The sequence below is a fragment of the Hemicordylus capensis genome, chromosome 3 (assembly GCF_027244095.1).
Source record: "Hemicordylus capensis ecotype Gifberg chromosome 3, rHemCap1.1.pri, whole genome shotgun sequence".
NCBI classification, from domain to species: Eukaryota; Metazoa; Chordata; class Lepidosauria; order Squamata; family Cordylidae; genus Hemicordylus; species Hemicordylus capensis.
This window is the reverse complement of record NC_069659.1, coordinates 1,356,252-1,376,552: the sequence shown is the minus strand read 5'-3', so window position 1 is coordinate 1,376,552 and position 20,301 is coordinate 1,356,252. Positions and strand designations below refer to the sequence as shown.

The 20,301-nt window shown below is 59.1% G+C and overlaps 1 protein-coding gene across 1 annotated transcript; it reads right to left on the bottom strand.

Annotated features, from left to right (window-relative positions):
- Positions 1–2,710: 2,710 nt before the first annotated feature.
- LOC128351853 (hemoglobin subunit beta-like) lies at positions 2,711–4,045 on the bottom strand. The gene is made up of 3 exons (XM_053311828.1): positions 3,890–4,045; positions 3,544–3,766; positions 2,711–2,966 (listed from the first exon to the last, which is right to left on the bottom strand). Exons 1-3 carry the CDS (start codon positions 3,979–3,981, stop codon positions 2,838–2,840), a joined length of 444 nt encoding a protein of 147 aa, XP_053167803.1. The 5' UTR covers positions 3,982–4,045; the 3' UTR covers positions 2,711–2,837.
- Positions 4,046–20,301: the final 16,256 nt, after the last annotated feature.

Below are 20,301 nucleotides of genomic sequence, written 5' to 3'. Positions count from 1 at the left end.
CTGGGGCAGGCCTGCACAGGCAAGGGGGCCCAGGAGGGAGGGGTGGGCAGCCCTTTCAGGGGGTGGGGGTGCCCCCCCCCCGAGCAATTGTATTATCATGTTTGGAGCGACATGCTCAAGTTGCGACCCCTTAGCTGCAGGGCAGGCGAAGCTGCTACTCTGGACACAGAAAACAAGAGAAGAGGAGTCGTCCCCCCTCCCTCCTCCCTCCAGTTCAGCTGGAAGCCGGAGCCAGGCAGAGGCAGCAGCAGGACTTTCCTCTCCCTGCTCCCCAAGGCGAGCCATGCTGGGAGGGCTCTGGAGGGGAGGTGGGCACCTCCGGCAGCAGCAGCGCGCACGGGGGGGGGGAGATCACGCGCCCCACAAGCTCCGCAAGCCTGCAGACCCCACTCTGCCCAGCTGGCAAGCAGCAGCAGGAGAGAAGCCGAGGGGGCTGCCAGCGGGGGGGGCAGAGGGGGTGAGCTCCAAAGCTCCCCTGTCATTTTGGAGGCACTGCAACCCCCCCCCCCCGAGGAAAAAAGTGGGGGCTGGCTGGCAGGCCACCTCAGCCGGCTCTTGGGCTAGAGGGAGGCTGCTGACGCCTGGGAGGGCTGATCCATGCCAAGCAGCCTCTTTGGCACCAGCAGGGGGCGCCAGTCTGTGCCCCGAAGGAGCTGCTGCAAACCTCCCCCCCCCGCCCCCAACAGGCAGCTTTCTCTCCAGGGCAGCCCCCCCCCCCGTCTGCCCTTTCTTCTTTCTTCTGATTCATGGACTGACTGGCTGGCTGTACCCCGGAATCAGCATGTTGTTGACTACAACTCCCATCATCCCCTGATGCAATGGCCTCTGGCTCTTGGGTTATGGGGTGGCTAACCAATAAAGTTGTTGCTGTTGCTGTTCGTTGGAGTCATAGTCAAGGACAGGACATCTCGGTGCCCCGGAGGCCTCTCTGCCTTGCAGCCCGCAGGCAAACCCTCCCACTGGAGGCCACAGGGAAGGGGTCAGAGTCAGACCCCCGGCGGGTTCCCCAGCAGTGCACTCTGGCTCAGACACTTTCCTGGATGATTTCCCCAGGCCAGCCCCTCCCTCACGGCATGGAGGAGGGATTCTGCAGCTGGACCTTGGGGGCTCTGGCTGTGGTTCCCCCCTGCCTCCCCCCCCCATTCGCCTCTTCTAAGGAGGCCTCGGTTTCTAAAGGGACATCCATGCAGTCCTGCTGCCAAGGGACAAGCCGGGCCTAGAGACCCCCCCCCCATGTGGCCACCTCCGCCTTAAGCGCCAACGTCTTCTTCTGGGTGCTGCTCAGGGAAGAGGGCAAGGCACTCTGCACATGGGCAGAGGCACACGCCCCTTTGTTGCTACTCCTTGCTGCAACACCACCACCACCCCTGCCCAATGGGCTGGACCTCAAAGGGCACTTTGCTCCACGGGCACGGAGGGAGTCCAGCGGGAGACCCACAGAGGAGATGAGCCGCCTTGTGAGTCCACGGGGCCAGAAGGTGGGAGCGCCCCACCCCGCCTGGATCCTCCCTCCAAGCTGAAGAGCAGCCTGTGGGGCCTTACACGGGGCTGTGTGTCGTGCTGGGACGGGGGGGGGGGGCATGTGCCGAGTGGGGCAGATGCCGGCTCCACTCCTGGTCAGGAGGCCAGCCCTGCCCTGGTCCAGACGGGCTTCCCTGGGCCTGATCCAGCGGGGCTGTTCTTCTGTCCTGAAGTGGCCCCTGCCCTGTGGCGAGGCCCGTGGGGTCCCCAGCAGTGTCTGGGAAGGCAGGGCTGGACCCTGCAGAGGGGCAAGGATGTCCTGGTGGAGCTCCTGGAGGACAGCAGGGCGGCTCCTGCTTGGCTGCAGCGGGGGGGGGGGGGGGCTGGCTGGCTGGGGGCCCCTCCCTGGCTGCTGGGGGTTTGTGCCAGGAGAATCCCAGCCCCAGTGCCAGAGGTCTCTGGACAACACGGCCAGGGGACCTGGGGCGGAAGGAGGCGGCTGACCCCCACCACCACCACGGGGTGCCTGAGGGGCCTGGCCGGCCTGGGCAGGGGGGCCAGCATTTCATTGCCAGGATGAGGGACACAAGGGGGGCTGGCTGGCTGGCTGGCTGGCTGGGGGAGGTGTCTGCAGTGGAGTCTAATCCAGAGCCGGAGTCTCCTTGGATTCGCTGCTCTTGATCATGCCAGCATGGCTCTCACGGATACCCCTTTCGAATTCCAACCCAAACTTCTCCAACTAGGAAGCCCCTCGCCTGCCTCGCCACCAAAAGGAGGGAGCCCTGCTGTGCCTCCAGGGGCCAACATTTCCTCCCTGGGCTGAGGGACGTCCTGCGTCAGGAGGGACCGTTGCCCACCCTCTCAGCCTGGGGTCTGGCGTTGGGGGTCTGCGGAGAGGCATGCCCCTGCCTCTCTAAGCCCCCGCTTGCCCTCCCCAAGAACCCCCAAGACAGGCTGGTTCTCCTCTAGGTTGCTGGCGGGGCAGGAGACTTGTCCCTGGGCCTGCCGAGTGGAAGTCCCTGGAGTGCCGACATGTGCAACCAGAGCCCTCCTTGTCGTCGTCCCCCCCCCCCCGATCACTTCCCACCCTGAGGGAGGGGTGGGTCTCCAGAGAAGCTGTCCCTCTCCAGCCCCCCCCCCCCGGCTCCAGGGCTTGGGGTCTGGGGCGAATTGTCCCGTCACGGAGGAGGCACCCACCGGAGCCAAGTCCCCCCCGGCCCCCACAGAGGCACACACAGTCCGCTTGGGCTGCAGGGAGGTGTCTTTTTATTCAAAGGCAGCATCGTCACACATCAGGACCAGAAGGGGCGTGGCGAGGGGGGCGAGGTGAGCAGGCGGCAGCTGGTCTCCCTCGGGGCGGGGGGGGCGGGGGGGCTTCAGTGGTACTGGCTGGCCATGGCGTGGGCCACCACGTGGATCAGCTTGTTAAAGACGGCTTGGATGTGTGGGGTGAAGTCCTTCCCAAAGTGGCCCGCCATGGTGATGATGATCTGGTACCCAAAGAGCTAGAAGAGGAGAGAGGAGACAGGAGTCATTCTCCGTGCGGGGGGGGGGCACTGCGGAGTCTGCCCCATCCCACCCCCCAGGTCCCCAGAGCCAGCACCGGGTCCTCTGGATGCCAGACTGAGGAGTGAAGACGGGGGTAGGGGGTCAGCCTCCACAGTCCTTGTGATCTGAGAGGATCAGGCTGGTGGGGGGGGCTGCCCCCTTCCCAGCCAGGCACTGGGTTGTGCACGGCTGAAACTTTCCATGTCCACTCAGAAAGCAAAGTGTCCACGGGCCTCAGAGACCCCATGTCTGAGGGAAGGGGCCCCCCACCTCCAGAGGGCCAGGAAGCACGTGCAGCGCGGCTCTGGAGCAGGATCTCTCCCTCTCTCCTCCTACACACACAACCCCCCCACCACCCGCCCTCTTCTTCTCATCCTCTCACTGCAAAACTAACTCCCTTGGAGGCCACCCACGGAGACCCATGTGCCAGAGCAGCAAGGCCACTGCAGAGGGGGGGCCTGCAGGCACCCCTCCCCTCCCCCCCGCCCCCCTGGGCAGCCCTCCACAAAGGGGGCAGCCGCCTGCCTGGCGCACCTTGAAGTTCTCGGGGTCCACGTGCAGCTCGTCGCAGTGCTGCTTGCTCAGCTCGCAGAAGGTGGCCTTGATGTTGTCCAGGTTCTTGATGGCGTCCGCGAAGGCAGTGAGCACCTTCTTGCCGTGAGCCTTGACCATGGGGTTGCCACAGATGGCGGTGGGGCTGGAGAGGTTCCCGAAACTGGAGAAAAACCTCTGGGTCCAGGGGTACACGATCAACAGGCTGCAGGGAGGGGAGAGAGCGGGGGGGCACATGGTTAGCCTGCTGCTGGCCCGGGGGGGGGGGGGAGGTGGCGGCAGGGTGCCTCACAGGTCCCAGGCGGGCAGGCAGCCCAGGGGGTCTTACCGGGCGAGGCATTCGCCCCCCACAGTGCACACATCGGTCTTGGCCCAACAGTTGGTGATGACCTGCTTCTCGTCTCCGATCCAGTGCACCATGGTGGCCGGCTGGGCGTTGGGAGCGTCTTGAGACTGTGGAAGGGAACCTTCAGTGCTGAGTGGAGGAGGGCCCCCGCCAGGCCTTTATACCCTGAGCCCAAGCTCCTCCTGAGCCTGGGTGCCGGGGCCGCCCCACGGGGTGGAGCCTGGGGGGCCCAGCAGCTGCCTGGAACAGTGGGGGGGGGGGAGAGGCTGCCACCCCTCCTAGGGTGTGGCTGCCTGTCTGGGGAAGAGGGGCCCAGCAGGGCGCTGCCTCTCGAGGAGGCCCAGCAGCCTGCCAGGGTGAGGGCGAAGCCCCGGGTGTCAGGGCTCCTCCCTAAGGGACAGGCCCCACCACCGTCCCAGTCCTTGGGGGCCACAGGGGTCTGTGCCTGGGTCCCCGCACGTGATGGAGGCAGCTACGCACCCGGCCTCCAGCTGGTCCTTGCTGAGCTCCTGGGTGCCTCTTGAGGACATCTGGAGGGCTCCCCTCCGCCTCCCTGGGGAATGAGTGGCCACATTTCCTGACTTCTGCCTGCCTCACTGCAGCGCAGAAGACCCGAGGAGCCCCCCCCCATTGCCAATGGGGCAGCAGTGGTGGGCGCTAACGGTGTTCAGGCAGAGGCTGGGCAGCCATTGGACATGGGTGCTGCTTTCCTGCTCTGAGCAGCGGGTGGGTCTAGAAGACCTCCAGGGTTCCCTCCAGCTCTGCAATTCTGCCCATGGCTTCTTGTTCTCCCCTGCTCCCGTTTGAATGCTGCCTGTTTCCCCACACAGCAGGGGCTCTCTTCCCAGGCCTGGAATCCCTTCTGGCAGCTGCTGGGCCATCCTTCCCTTTGCCCAGAGCAGGAGGTCCTTCATTCAAGGGGGGGGCACATCCCAAGGGGGGCTTCAAACTCTCTGTTGATTTGAACTGATGCTGGGAATGCAAACCATCACCACACACACAAGATGGTGTGTTTCCTTATAAATCCTCTATAATCGTTTTCTGTTAATTAAGAATTCAAAGCAAGGCAAGTAAGTCATGTCAGACACATTGGCAGCTGCTCAATTCATTCATTCTCTCTCTCTCTCTCTCTCTCACACACACACACACACACACACACAGCCCCCTCCCGTAGGATGCTTCATCCAGTTCAGTTTGGGTAGTGACTCTGGAGTGGGTCCTTCTCTTGGAACATGTGTGGCTTGGCTTGCTTATTTGAGCCATCTACTGTGACTTCCTCTTACAATGCACCCAATTTCTTCTCAGACCGCATACAATTCCAGCTCTACAAGTCAATGATTCTAGATGTGGGGTTCCCATTTTCCACAGGAGGACAAAAACCCAGGGGCCACTCACTGAAGCAAAGAGACGACAAAGCAACAAACTGACACATTTCATTGTGCAATGCACCCTTAACCCAGGGAACTCATTGCCACTGGGCTCTGCAAGGGCCACCTGTGTAGATGGGGGGGGGTATTAGGACTGGGGAGAGCCAGGTTCAACTCCCCATTCAGCCCTAAAGCTCACTGGGTTACTCTAGGCCAGTCAGTCACTTCTCTCTCAGCCTAACCTGCCTCACAGGGTTGTTGTGAAGACAAACATTATCATGATGTACATCACTCTGGGCTTCTTGGAGGAAAAGCCGCATGGAAAAGTGACTCATTCCAGTTGGAGAGTAGCCGGGACATCCAGAGCGAGGGTGAATCGGTGCCCTGAGCCAGCAGCCCCGCAGCTGCTGCTCCCAACTGACGGCACCGGCGGCGAAGTGGGGAAGGGGCTGTTGGGGGCCTCCAGCCTCCCCCTCCCCTTGCCCCAGAAGAGCTCTGGGGGGCCGCCTGGGAGCTGTGCTGGGGGGCTGCTTGGCGTGCCTTGGGGTGAGGGTGGGGCTCTTCTGGGGTGGCCCCCCGCCGGGGATGCAGCCAGCCAGCCTGCCTGCGGGGCGGGGGCGGGGGCGTCCGCAAGGGGAGGGGGCCCTGCTGCTTGCGGAGGGTCCCCGCTTCCCCCCCGTCCCGGGGCTGCTGCTGCTGCTGCTGCTGCTGCTGCTGGCCTGGGCACCCGCGAGGGCGCCTTTGCCGGCTGCTCCTGCGGACCTTGCGAGAAGAAGCAGCCGCCCCGTCCCTTCCCGGCGAGGAGGAGGAGGACTGCGGCTGCCCCGGCCCCCCGCCCGCGCCCGCTGCTGCAGCCCGCCTCGGGCTTGCTGGTCTGGCGGCGAGAGATAACGGCCCCGCCCTCCGGGAAGAAGGGCGGGCAGGCGGGCGGGCGGGCGGGGGCGTTGGCTGCCGGAGCAGCCGCTGGAGCCTAGATAAGCGGCGGGGGAGGGGGGGCATCCTGGCGTCCCTAAGAGGAGCCAGTCCTGACCTCGGGGGCTCCCCCCCCCGCCTCAGGTTCCGTCCCTGGCGGCAGCATCTCCAGCAGGCAGGGCTGGCAGGACAGCTGCCTGAAACCGCTGCCAGCCCGAGCAGACAGTCCTGAGCCCCGGGGCCGCCAAAGAGCCCCCGCCCGCCTCGGGCCCCTGCCGCGCAGCCCCCTCTGGGCGCCAATTGCTGCACAGGGCTGCTGGGGGGGGGGCAGGGCTCTTCTGGATGTGCCCACGCAGGTGCCAGGCGGAGGGCTCTTCCGTGGGGCCACCCTTCTTGCGGCTTGGATAAGTGCTGCCTGACAAGCTCCCCGCCCCGCACCCGCATTTCGGGGCCCCAGTTGAGCGCGGGGGAGGAGGTGGCGGCCCAGGGATGCTGCCGGCGGGTCCGTTTCTGCCCAGCGTGCCTTTTAGAGAGCCTGCAGCCGCTTCTCTGCGCCCTGGTCAGGGATCCTGTCACCATTACTGGAAGCAGAGCCTGTGGAAACCATCCAGGCCGGATCGGGGCCCAAGTGCAACCCTGCTGCGGTGTGGCCTTCTGGGGCAAGCCATTAAATGGGAGTCTCTGGAACAACACCCCCCCCCCCGCCTGGCCACTGGGCAACCATGAGCCTTAAGAACAATAGAGCAGATCTGCTGGATCAGGCCCAAGGAGGCCCGTCTAGGCCAGCATCCTGTTTCGCTAAGTACTTTGATGTGGTGTTTGTCCCTAAATTTAGATGAGCCCTCACTTTAGCACGCTTACAGGCTCTTCCTACAGCGGTATTGGTTCAAGGGAGTTCCGCTCTTCTTAGGACTTTGCCCAGGTGGCAAAGGGGTTATAGAATCCACCTTGCATGTTATTCTTCCCTGTGATTTGTATCGTGAACCCCGTTTAAGACTTATATCTCCTATGTTAGGTAATTTGCCTGGCCGGTCTGATGAATTTTATTTAAATTATCTTTTAACTAATGTGGACACTGATATTATTTCTGTTGTGGCCAGGTTTTGTTATATTATTTGTAAAATATGTACTGGTTTATTGTAAATGTTTTTTGGTCAACGACTGAATAAACTTACATCTGTCCTGTTTCGCACAGTGGCCCACCAGATGCCGCCGGAAGCCACAGGCAGGAGTTGGGGGCATGCCCTCCCTCCTGCAGTCACTCCCCTGCCACTGGGATTCAGAGGCCTCCTGCCTTGGAGGCTGGAGGTGGCCTATAGCCCTCCGACTAGTAGCCATTGATGGACCTCTCCTCCATGAAGTTCTCCAAACCCCTCTTAAAGCCATCCAGGTTGTTGGATGTCACCACATCTCGTGGCAGAGAGTTCCACAAGTGGATTATGTGTTGTGTGAAAAAGTACTTCCGTTTGCTGGTCCTAGATTTCCTGGCAACCAATTTCATGGGATGACTCCTGGTTGTAGTGATATGGGAGAGGGAGAAGAATTTCTCTCTCTCCACACCATGCATGATTTTATATATCAATTCTCCCCGCAGTCATCTTTTTTCTAAACTAAGACTTGAATTCTGGAAATGCAGCCAGCCACGGTCTTTTGCAGCAACCAGTTGTGTCTGGCAGGCTGCATGACACAACTCAAGAAGCCCTGGTGGGCGCCTTCTTCCATAGGACATGCCAGGCAGACCCAGCAAGTGGAGGCCTGCCAGCCTGGGACGGGGGAGGAGGCCCTTAGGAACATAGGAAGCTGCCATATACTGAGTCAGACCCTGGGTCTATCTAGTTCAGTACTGTCTACCCCGACTGGCAGCAGCTTCTCCAGGGTTGCAGGCAGGAGTCTCTCTCAGCCCTCTCTTGGAGATGCTGCCAGGGAGGGAACATGGATCCTAGATGCTCTCCCCAGAAGAGCGGCTCCATCCCCTGCTGAGGGGAATCTCTTCCAGGGCTCACACATCAAGTCTCCCTTTCATATGCAACCAGGGTGGGCCCTGCTGAGCTAGGGGGACAAGTCATACTTGCTACCTCAAGACCGGCCCATCTCCTGCTGCTCCCCACTGTGTGGCTGTGGCTGTCCTTGGCCTGCCCCCCACCCCGCCCCAGATGATGGCGAGGGCCCTCTGGCTTCCTGCCCAGCCGCTCCCCCTTCTAAACCAATCTTTGTGGCCTCCTTGCCTCGGATCCTGCACTATCAGTTTCCGGAGGCTGCCTGCCTGGGCCCGCCCAGAGCCTCGGGCCTATCTCCCTGGGCAGATGATAGGCCAGCTGCTGCACCCCACAATCTGCCTGGAGGGGGTGATGGAGAAGGAGGGAGAGGCTGGGGGCCGAGCAAGGGCCCCTGTGAGGCAGGCAGGCTGCCTGCCCGGGACTGTGTAGAGGCAGGCAAGCCGAGGGTGGCAGCGGCGGCGGCACCTGCACTGGCCAAGAGGCCCTTGCTTCAGGCAGGGGCTTCAGGCTAGACTGGAGGCATTTGAAGCGGCTGGACTCTCTGTCGGGGTTATGGTGGGCAAACCCCGGGCAGCCCCACACATCCACAGGCTGCCTGCCAGGGAGCGACTACAGAGGCCCAGGACAGGCCTGGCCCGGAAGAGGCCCACGACTAGAGAGAGGCAGCCCGGAGGCGGCAGAGGCACCACCACACTGGGCGGGGGGGGGTGCACCTCCTCATGGTGGTGGTGGTCCCAGGAGCAGCCCCCGAGACTTGCAGCCCTTCCGCACACGGGGCCCCCCTGCCGCTGCCCCCTCTTGGCCTTGGCGCTCCAGCCGCAGCCCCCCTCCCTTTCCCCAGGAGGGGGCCCGGTGTGGCCTGAGGGGCTTGGGAGATGCCCGTGTCTCTGCCCCCCTCCCCCGCTGGAGCCCTCGGAGATGCCCGTCCTCCTGCTCACAGCAGCTGCCGCCTGGGCCGAGCCTGTGGCCCCTGCCGCCTCCCAGCCCCGGCTGCTGCTGCTGCTTCTGTGCTCTGCCTGGGGCAGCCTGTCTGGCCACTGTGCAGCACAGCTGCGGCCTCCTCTTTGGGGGCCGAGGGCCCGTCCCTGCCACGGCTGGCTAGCAAGCCCGGGGGGGGGGTTCAGGCCCAGGTCTGTGTTGCCTGGTTGGGGACCCCCCTGCTAGTCTTCCCTTTGGCCTTCACCCTGACCCTAACCCAGCCACAGTTGGGGGGGGGGGGCTCCTCTGAAAGAGGAGGCCAAGTCCAGGGGCCACCCCCCCCCGGCTCTGCTCCTTCTTGCCCCCCAGCAGCCTTTCCGCTTTCCGGACTGCAAGGCCATGAGGGCTGCTTTGGGCGGAAGGGGGGGCCCCTCTGCGCTGGCTTCAGCCTCGCCCCTCCCCCACCGTGCCCCCTCCCCCTCGGCAGCTCCTCTCCTCTCCCTTCTTTGCTGACCCGTCTCCCTGCCTGCTAGAAAAGGGGCTTGTTTTCCTGCCTCCCTTTGCCACCCTCTGATGGTGGGTCCCAGTGCCCACCCCAGGCCAGAAACCAGGGGAGAGGCTGGTGACCCCCCCCCCAACCGCCCCAAACGAGGCTAGCTGGGAGGAGGGGGCAGCCTGCAAGGGGGGGGGAGGGCGCTGGCCAGACTGCCCTGCTGCTGGGGGGGGGCTTGTCCTTTCTGGGGGGGCGGCGGTGGCTGCTGCATTTACTCCCTCCAAGGGCCCCACAGGTGGAACGTTAGGGCGAGTGGCAGCCCTGCTGCAGGATCAGGCCCAAGGAAGCCTCTCTCCTCCAGCTTCCTGTTGCCCACAGAGGCTCACCAGCTGCCTCTGGGAAGGCCACACACAGGCAGGAGTGAGCCCACGGGCCGGGCCTCTTTCCTGCTGCTGTTGCTCCCCTGCTGCGACTGGCATCCTGCTTCTGAGCTGGAGGCGGCCTAGAGCCGTGGCCAAACTGGGCCGGCTTTTCCATTTCGGGAGGAAGTCTTCTTCCCCTTTATCGCTTTCTTGACAGTACCGGTTAGCCATGCTGGCATCCTCCTAGACTTAGTGGCCGCTTTCTTCCTTTTTGGTATACATTCTAACTGGGCGTCTAGTATTGTGGTTTTGAATAAACTCCATGCATGCTGGAGCCAAGTGACTCTCCTGATTTCCCCTTTTGGTTTTCTTTTCGCCTCACTCTTCATTTTGCAGAAGTTTCCTCCTCTGAAACTCACAGTGTCTGTGCCAGACTTCCTTGGCGATCCTCTCCCTGCACGTACGCTGCATTGGCTTGCACTGTGGCCATCACTGTTCCCTCCGGGGTCCATGACACTTCTTCAGGGTCTCAGTGCCCAGGTCCTGGGCACTCTCACACCTGCTTGCTGCTCTGCTTGCCAGCCCCCAGCCCCACCGGCCTCGGCCTCGGCACAAGGGATCTCCTCCCCGTCTCTCCTGCAGGAGCCTGCCGGGGCGTTTCCCACACAGGGCTTTTCGCTGGCTTCCCCTCTGGAGAGGGTCCTTTCACAAATTGGCCAGATTTACCCCAGAGTCCCTGCAAGCTATCAGGAGCACTTCCCACACCTCATTTGAGTGCAGCCTGATTTATATCCAAGCTTTAAAAATCCACTTTGGGGGGTGGGTTTTGGGGGCAACTTTGGCCTCGCAGCTGTGTGAAAAATGCCCCGGAGTTGGGCTTCCAGAGGAAGGCGCAAGGAGATGGAGCAGCCTCCCTGACTTCCCTCTTGGAAACACAGGAACATTGGACAGAACTTGGAGTTCCCTGGGGCTCCTCAGCCGCCGCTCGCCTGACACTCTGCCGGGAGTCAGGGCCAGGGCGTAGTCCCCTGCTAACCAGGCCCGTCGCCAGCTGCCGGCATGGGGTGTACCTGCCACACCCAAAAAGTCTCTTTCCTCCCCAGCCTCACGGACTGTTTTCACTGAACATTTTGTAACCTGCCTCCCCTGACTTCTGCAATCCCCCCCCCCCCAATTTTGAGGCTGGTTACGGGCCTGCTGCTAACTGAGCAAAGAGGCAGCTTTTAAAAGTGGCGATTCTCTTATATTTAGCAGGGGGAGAGCAACTGACCCTCTCCCTCCCCAGCACAGCATCCCTCCAGTGTCTGTTGCTGGTCTCTGTCTTATGTTTCTCTTTCTAGATTGTGAGCCCTTTGGGGACAGGGAGCCATTTCATTCAGTACATTTAGTAAATATGTGTGTATGTGTGTGTATATACTGCTTGCGGGATGTTGGTTGAGAAGCAGGATATAAATGTGTGTGGCCAGCCAGCAGCAGGCACCGGGCCGGTGGTCCTTCTGGAGGAGCTGTGTGCTCTGGACCGCTGCCCGCCCTGCGCTCACACGACCTCCTCGCCCCTCTGTTGCCCGCCTGGGTCCTGCCAAGCGCTTCGCGGCACTTACGGATGCAGGAAGCCTGACTTCTGTGAGAAGAGCGGGGCCACTGTGCACCGCCCCACGGATGGGGGTGGGGGGAGGGGGAATCACACACACACACACACAAACCCAGCAAGAGGGCGTTTTGGCAGTGAGGGGAAGGCTGCAGCAGCGGGTCCTACGAAGCGGGGGGGAGGGCACCCCAGGAGGCAGCTTGGGTGGCTGCTCCCCCTCGCTCTCCTGTGCAGCCTGCAGGCTGGCCATTCGTCAGGTAGAGCGTGGTGTGAATGGCACAGCTCCCGCCGATGAAGGGCCAGTCTGCAGGCTGTGTGGCTCTCAAGACGGAGAGGCTGGAGAGAGAGGAGCCAGCAGCTGAGCTCCTGCCATGGGGAAGCCGAGGCAGCAGCAGCGCCTCTTTGGATGCCCCCCGCCTGGCCCAGGAGGACGGACCGTGACTGGAGGGATGTGGAAGTGGGGAAGCAGCCACCGGGTGTGTGTGTGTGTGTGTGTGTGTGTGTGTGTGTGTGTGTGTGTGTGTGTGTAGGAGTTGTTGTCCAGCAATAGCTGGGGAGCCCCAGGTTGGCACTCTCCCCCGTCTGGGCTGTGATAGGTGTGGTGGTTGTGGGGCTGCCAAGGCGCTCAGGTCCACCCCGTCTCCCAAAGAGAGGAGGAAGAGAGGACACCCATTTGCACAAAGCCTGCATCTGCGAGTGCGCAGTGGTGGATATTAATTATGACATGCTGAGTCCAACCTCAAGGATAAAATGCCTGTCTAACCCTTTTGCCCCCCACCCCACCCCCCACCCAGCCAGCCAGCTGCCCCACTCTTGGACAAAGCAGCAATCTGGACACATGTTGCTCTAGGAGATGCATTCCCTGGCGTGATTGTCAGCAGGGTCAGCAGGGGCCACGTCATCAGAAAAGGGGACATGGGGAGGGGGGAGGATGCTGCCCCCCCAGAGGGCTCTCCTTTGTGATAGAGGTCACCTGGCTCCCTTGCAGATCCCCCCCCAGGCTGAGCAATCCCCCTTGGATGCAGACAAGCCTTTCTTCCAAGAGAGCTGGAAAAACAGGGACAAGAAAGCCGAGGCTGTCCCTGGGCAAGAGGGAGGGGGCCGGGCTGCTGCCCCCGCTGCTTCTCCCAGTGGCTGGCAAAGCGCTGGAGCATGGCCAGATTAGAACCATTGCTGGGGGGGGGAAGCAAAGAAGCAGGGAAAGCCAAATCCCCCCGACCCCCCCCCTGAGCACTGACTGGAGGACGGCACCCAAGAGATCCTGTGAGCCGCGCTGGCGGGCAGGCGGGGTGGGGGGCACACCGAGAGGGGATGTGCTTGAGGCCTCTTTGGGAGGGAAGAGGAAAGGCACTTCAGTTGGGGGGGGGAGACCTGTTGGGGGTGGGAGGTCTGGGTTCTGAGGTCTAGGGAGGTTCAGTCAAATGAGGGGGATCTCCTCCTCCTCCTCCTCCGAGGATCCTGAAGTCCCCACTGCCCCCAGCTGCCCCCCCCCCGACCCAGTCAGGGAGGAATCATCCGGAGGCCACCTCCAGCAGGAGTTCAAGAACTGGGCCTGCTCCCCCACCCTTGTCGAAAGAGAGGACCGTGTGAGGACGAGGCAGAGCAGCACCCCAAGGCAGGCTGGCACCACCTTTGCAGAGAGGAGCCCATCAGAGGAATACGAGGGATCTTTATAGACCCCTTTTCAACCCAAGTTCCCAAAGCAGTTTGCAGAGATCTCAGTAAATAAATAAATAAAGGAAGAGGGCTCCCTGTCCCCAAAGGGCTCACAATCCTAAAAAGAAACGTAAGAGAGGCAGCAGCCGCAGCCCCTGGAGGGATGCAATGCTGCGGGTGGAGAGGGCCAGTTGCTCTCCCCCTGCTCAAGAGGAGAGAGCCCCCACTTTCAAAAGATGCCTCTTTGCTCAGTGAGCAGGGGATGAGCCTCCGCCCCGCAGAGGGCAATGAAGTGGCTGGTCAGGCCAAAGGTCCATAGGCTCCTTTTTGTTTTTGCGGGAAGAGACTAGCACAGCCGCTGCTACTCCAGAGGATTTCGTTCCAGACAGAGAACAACGGGGGGGGGGCAAATACCGACCACCACCTCAGAGGCAGGAGATGCTGCCAGATCTCCGTTGCAGGGGAAGAGGGCTTGATTGCCCTCTCAGCTCTTGCCTGCAGCCACTGGGTGGAACAGGGTGCTGGACTACAGAGGCCTTCTTTGTGGGCCTGATCCAGCAGGGCTCTTCTTATGTTATTATTGTTGTAGCCACTGGTCACTTTCTGAAAGGATGTAGCCCTTGTGAATGCTGGAGGGGACGCTTCCTCCAAGCCCCCCCCGCCCCCCGCCCACTGTATGCAGTGGCTGTCTTTTGCCTGGCGTGTTTTGCTAGCTGAAGGTGGATATGGAAGAGCCAGAAGGAGGGAGGGAGATCTGCACATGTTTTTGCAGCAGGAGGGGCTGGGCCAGTTCCAGGGGCAACAATGACTCTGCAGATCTCCTCAGCCTCCCGTTTGGCTGAGTCAGGCTGAGTCAGCCCTGCTATCCTGCTGACCACCCAGCCTGCTCCGGAGCTGATACGGGGCCCTGGCTGGGATGCTGGGCAGGAATTCTGACTCAGCAAAACAACCACCCCCGTCAGCTTGCCACCGCTCTTTTAGAGCCTCCAAGCAAGCGGCCTTGTGGCGGGGAGTTGCTGGCAAGGCAGGCAGGCAGGCAGGGGGTGGCCCAGGTCTTCTCAGCCACCCACAGAGGCCACTGGAGCAAGGCTTTCTTCCAGACAGAACCCTTTCCCTTTCCCTTTCCCTTTTCCAGTTGGAAATGGCCCCACCAGGCCACCATCTCCCCTTACTCTTGCGGTGGTGGTGGGGTACTGGGGGACCCCTTAGTGAGTGGCACAGAGGATGGATCTGTTTGCATCCCCCAACCCATCCCCAGGCTGGAGCCGGTAGCAGCGGGGTGGGGGTGGACTGAGAAGAAACCACAGAATGTCCCATCAAACTGTTTTTGAGAAGCACCACTGAATTGTTACATCCAAAGCAGAGACGTGAAGACTCGGGCCCCTCCACCCCCAGCCCGTAAATTCTCCAAGCCAGCCCCAGAGGGCAGGCCCCCTTGCCACCTTCATAGCTCAGACAGCGGGGGGGGGGACTATGTCTTGGGGTGAAAGCCTTTTGTGATGGCAGAGAAGCCCCTGAGAGCAAAGCGCCCCCCCAGCACCAGCCCCTTCTTCCTCCTCCTCATGGTGCAGCTGGTGCCTGCCTGGGCGGGCAAGCCTGACTTCAGGCCTGCCCTTGGCTGCTTTCCCGGGCGCTCTGCACATGGCTGCTCTGGCTTGGAGCACAGGCTGCTGCTTTGCTCCATGTTTCCCAGCCTGTGCATTGCCCGGCCAGCCTCCCTGGTGCGCCAGGTGGTGCTTCTCCCTCACCCCCACCCTAGGCTATGGGAGAAACTCACGGGTGCTCCCTTCCCGTGTGCCTTTCAAAGGTGCCCTCCCTCCGTATGGACTTTGTTTCCATCCTGGCCTCCTCTCCTTGAGCCGCCTTCACCGCACCCTCAAGTGTCCTGCCCTTTCAAGGTTCTGTCTCCAAGAATCACACGCTTGAGCGCACAGTTTACAGGCTAGGATCTGGGCCGCATTCCTCCCAGCCCGGCTTGAGCTGTCACTGTGTGGGGGGTCTTGATTAGGGGTGCACCATATTAGGACAAGGCTTCTTCACCTGGGTGCACCTGCAGACATAAGGACAGCTCTGCAAGATCAGGCCCAAGGCACCCTGTTCCCCACCTTCTCAGAGGCCCACCAGGTGCCTCTGAGAAGCCCCCAGGCGAGAGGTGAGCGCATGCCCACTCTCTTATACCAGCTGCTCCTCTGCAACCAGCATTTATGGGCCTGGAGGTGGCCTATAGCCACCAACTAGTAGCCATTGATAGCGCTTTCCTCCGAAAATTTGTCCAAGCCCCTTTTAAAGCCATCCCAGCTAGTGGCCACTATCACCACATCCCGTGGCAGAGAATTCCATCGATTAACAACGTGCAGTGTGGAAGCACTTCCTTTTTGTCGGTCCTAAATTCCCCAGCCTTCAGTTTCATGGGTGACCCCTGGTTCTGGTGTTGTGTGTGTGGGAGAAAAATCTCTGCCTGTCCACTCTCTCTACTCCATGCCTAATTTTATACACCTCCCTCCTGTCTCCCCTTAGTCGCCTCTTTTCCAAACTAAGTCAGAATCTTTCATGCCTCAATCCACATTTCGCCCAAACAGCCGAGGAATCCCCTTTCAGCCTGTTGATTGCACAAAAAGCAAGTTCATGGATCTTGTCCCGTACTTCACACCAGATGCGCTTGTATAGTTCAAACAACTGCTTGTTAAAGGAGAGACGGTTTGGTCAGCACACACACACATGAAGCTTATTTAGTGTACCCTCTGGTAAAAAGAAAGAACCACTCTACCCAAGATTAGTTGCGGCCAAACTCTCAGCTAGAAACAAATAAGTAAAAGAAAGTAATCTTCCTGCTAAGTCCAAGTCATTAAGGTAATTTCATATTACTGTTTTGTGCTAGTCTAACCACCCACGGTATGGCCAACATTAAGTTACTTCAAATCTATTTTGTTCTATTGTCTCTACTACTACAATTACTACTGATATTTATATATCACTTCTCAACAAAAGTTCCCCAAACGGTTTACACAGACAGAGGTGCACCTAGGCAATTTTGGAGCCTGGACCTGAAGGCCTTTGGAGGGCCCCCCGCCCCACTGCAAGTTAAGCATCATCTTGTAACATGTAGGTTCTTGAGGGCACAAACCACACACTACCCAGGACAGACTAAAGATGCTTTGGGGGGCCCCAGGGGGTGTGGAGGCGGCCCTGGACTTCAGCCCCAAAGTCCAGGGGTAAGAGCACCTCTGTACACAGGTATAAATAAATGAAAAGGCTCCCTGTCCCCGAAGGGCTCACTGTCTAAAAAAGAAGCATGAGATAGACCCCAGCCACTGGAGGGATGCTGTGCTGGGGATGGAGAAGGCCGGTTGCTCTCCCCCTGCTCAATAAAGAAAATAGCCACTTTTAAAAGTGGTTCTCTTTGCTCAGTGAGCAGGGGAACCCTCTGTCCCCAACAGGAGCCGACTGTGCAGTCAAATGTCTGAGCACACACTACGGACACTGCTGGGCAAGTCTGTACCAGCCATTTAGCTGAGAATCCGTTGACCTCAGATCAGAGGCGGGGAAGAGACTCATCTCTCCATATTCTAACAATACTCTGCTTTCTAAGTATCCAGTTCTCTCTTCTCTCCGACAGCAGCTTCACTCACTGTGCTTCAGCCAGAATTTAACTGTTTGCAATATCTGAACCACCAAATATCTGCAGAAGGTCCACAACTTGTGTTTTAACACTCAACTCAGTTAACACTCCAAAGAAATACCTTTAAAAGGGTAGCGTGCTGGCACTGACTCACTTAATCTGGGAGTTTTTTGAACAGAAAAGCCATTCATTATTTTGCTCTCTCGTCCTGGAGAGAATCTGTCTACAGGTATGTGGTCACTAAGAGTCGACACTGACTTGACGGCACTTATCAATCCAAGATTCTGCTCTCACCCTGACCTTCCCTTTGCTTATTTTGTTCTTCTTAACCACCGACAGTTTTCTTCCGCAAGAAGACCCACTTGGAAACAGACACTCTTCATTGACTAAGAATAAACAGAGTCCCAGATGCGAGGAGTTCTCTTTGGCAGCACCATTGGTGTAGATGGCAAAATTGGCCTTGCGTATCTCATGCCTAATCGTAAGCTTGCACAAACATTCCAAACATTTTGTACATAGTTTTCTTGCCAGTTTCTGTGAACAAGCACCTGTAAAGGAGAGAAAGCAGATCTCAGTACCAACTGCATCCACATGGTTGCCCTATTTCTCTCATATCCTAGAGCAACCTATTGATAATGTGCCTGCAATGCTCAGTACAGAAAGGGACCATGTGACGAAGGCCATGGCGAAGCAGTCCTCAGCTTAAAAGGTTCATGCTAAAACCAACGCGGTGTCAGAAGTGGGGTTAGCAATGAAATAACCCCACTTGTTAGCTGGGCACACCCTGAAGCAATCCTCGGGCTGGTTCCCCATATTCCAAACTGGATGCCGACCCACGCAGCCCACATCTTCCCATTTGCCCACAAGACTTATCCCAGAGGCCAGCTTGCTTGCTTCCACTCAGAGGCTGTTTAGTGTAGCTTCAGCTTGAAGAAGGGACTTCTCATAGGCGATGGGGCGGCATCAGTCCTATTCCATTGTTGAGGGAAACAGATGGAAGTTGACTAGGAATTGGGTAGGTGAGAAGAAGCCCCCACCCATCTCTTCAGATTTGCCACACCAAAAACGCAAGCCCTGAGCAGAGGAGCCCCTCTGGTGAAAACTAGTCCGTGCATTGTGCCATTTGTGCTGCTTTGATCCAGTCCAGGCACACGTCTCTGTCACCCAAACAAAGTTGTTCTTATCATGTATTCAACTCCCCTCTTTCTCAGCTCTATGCACTGCCAGCATATTACTTGCAATCAAACTAAGCCCTTTGCTTGTCTGAGCAACCCACCTTTTGTGTTTTTGGGGGCCAGGCGGGTTGCCTGCTGGTTTTATTGCACAAGGACCGATGGTACTCAACCTTATGTAGGAAGCCTGTAGTCAGACAGTCAAGCCAGAACATGTTCTAATGAATTCAACACATTAGGAACATAGGAAACTGCCATATACTGAGTCAGACCATTGGTCTATCTAGCTCAGTGTTGTCTTCACAGACTGGCAGCAGCTTCTCCAAGGTTGCAGGCAGGAATCTCTCTCAGCCCTCGCTTGGAGAAGCCAGAGAGGGAACTTGGAACCTTCTTCTGCTCTTCCCAGAGCGGCTCCATCCCCTGAGGGGAAGATCTTGCAGTGCTGCTCACACATCAAGTCTCCCATTCAGATGCAACCAGGGCAGACCCTGCTTAGCTAGGGGGACAAGTCATGCTTGCGACCACAAGACCAGCTCTCCTCTCCATTGTCAGATTAACCGGTGTGTGTCCTACTGCTTTAATTCATAAGTAAAGGTAAAGTGTGCCATCAAGTCGATTTTGACTCCTGGCACCCACAGAGCCCTGTGGTTTTCTTTGGTAGAATACAGGAGGGGTTGACCATTGCCAACTCCCATGCAGTATGAGATGATGATGCCTTTCAGCATCTTCCTATATCGCTGCTGCCTGATATAGTACCAGTGCAGATTCGAAATGGCAACCATAAGAGATGCTATAAATGCACCCAATCCAACTTCCTTTGCAGGGGATGGGACACCTCCAAGTTGATGCAAGCGTCACAGACAAAGAAAGTACCAGAAAAATGAAAAGTTTGGCTTGAGGCCCAGATTTATGAGAAGTCAGCTGTTAATCAGCCTACATTGCGTAGACTTGGCTGCTGTGGTTTACAACAAGAGCAAAGCACAGACAACAGCACTGCTCTTCCAAAACCAACTTGCAGGTTCATCAGCAACAGAAGAGAAAGATATTAACCGGCTGCTTCACAGTCAATATTTTTTTTAAAAGTCTATTTTCATTTAGGCATCACCATATACACCATCAGGCATGATACATACATACTCTTTTTGCGGGGCGGGGGGGGGGGGAACTGTGTGTATTGGAATTCAGGAGAGCTGGACTTGTGGTAGCAAGCATGACTGGTCCCCATAGCTAAGCAGGGTCTATCCTGGTTTGCATTTGAATGGGAGACTAGAAGTGTGAGCACTGTAGGATATTCCCCTCAGGGGATGAACCCACTCTGGGAAGAGCATCTAGGTCCCAAGTCCCCTCCCTGGCAGCATCTGCAAGATAGGGCTGAGAGAGACTCCTGCCTGCAACCTTGGAGAAGCCGCTGCCAGTCTGTGAAGACAATGCTGAGCTAGAGAGAACAAGGGTCTCACTCAGTGTATGGCAGCTTCCTATGTTCCTATGACTGCCCATGGGACCCCCCAGGCGGCCCTCAAATATTCCCTATGGACCCCTGGCCCATTTATATATTTCCATGAGGGTCCCAGTAAAAATTAGAGAGGACAAGGACTCGGTAGTTATTTTCAAGAATTTTCTTCTGGCTCAGCAGGAAGCACATTCAGTTCAGGGCAGCAAAGCTTTTCCGGGGGCCTCCTGGAGCTTCCCCTGGGACCCACACAGGCACTCCACGGAGCCCGGGCCGTGTGAACTGTGGTGTGAGAGTGAACTGTGGGACGGCCGGGGGGGGCGGGGAGGGGGCGGGCTCCCCCCCCCGCTCCGGTTGCCTGCTCCTCTTGCCTGAAGCCCCTTCTGCGGTGCTGGAGTCCTGGGACAGCTGCCTCGGATCTGCTGAGCTGCCTTCTTTGCCGAGGGCTGCATCTTAGCAGGAGAGCAGAAGGACGGAGGCTCCAGCCCTGGTGACTGTCACGGTCTCTGGGTAGGGCTGGGAAAGACCCCTCTGGGGAACCCGGTAGAGCTGCTGCCAGTCAGGGCTGACCATGCTCAGCTAGAGGGACCAAGGCTCTGACTCAGTAAAGGGCAGCTTCCTAGGTCCCTGCCCCCACGACGGGGGTGGGGGGGGGGCTGCTGCTGAGAAGGTGAGGGAAAGGGGCCCTGGGAGTCCAGGCAGGCCCATCAGGAGGGGGGCTGAGAGGGGGGTCCTGTCGCCCCCAACCCCTGCGAGCGTCTGGAGGAGGGAGGGGGCCTGGCTCCTTCCCAGGAAGGAGTCTGCGCCTGCAGGGAGCCAGCGTGGCTGGGAGGGGAACAGCCCCACTGGCCCAGTGACCA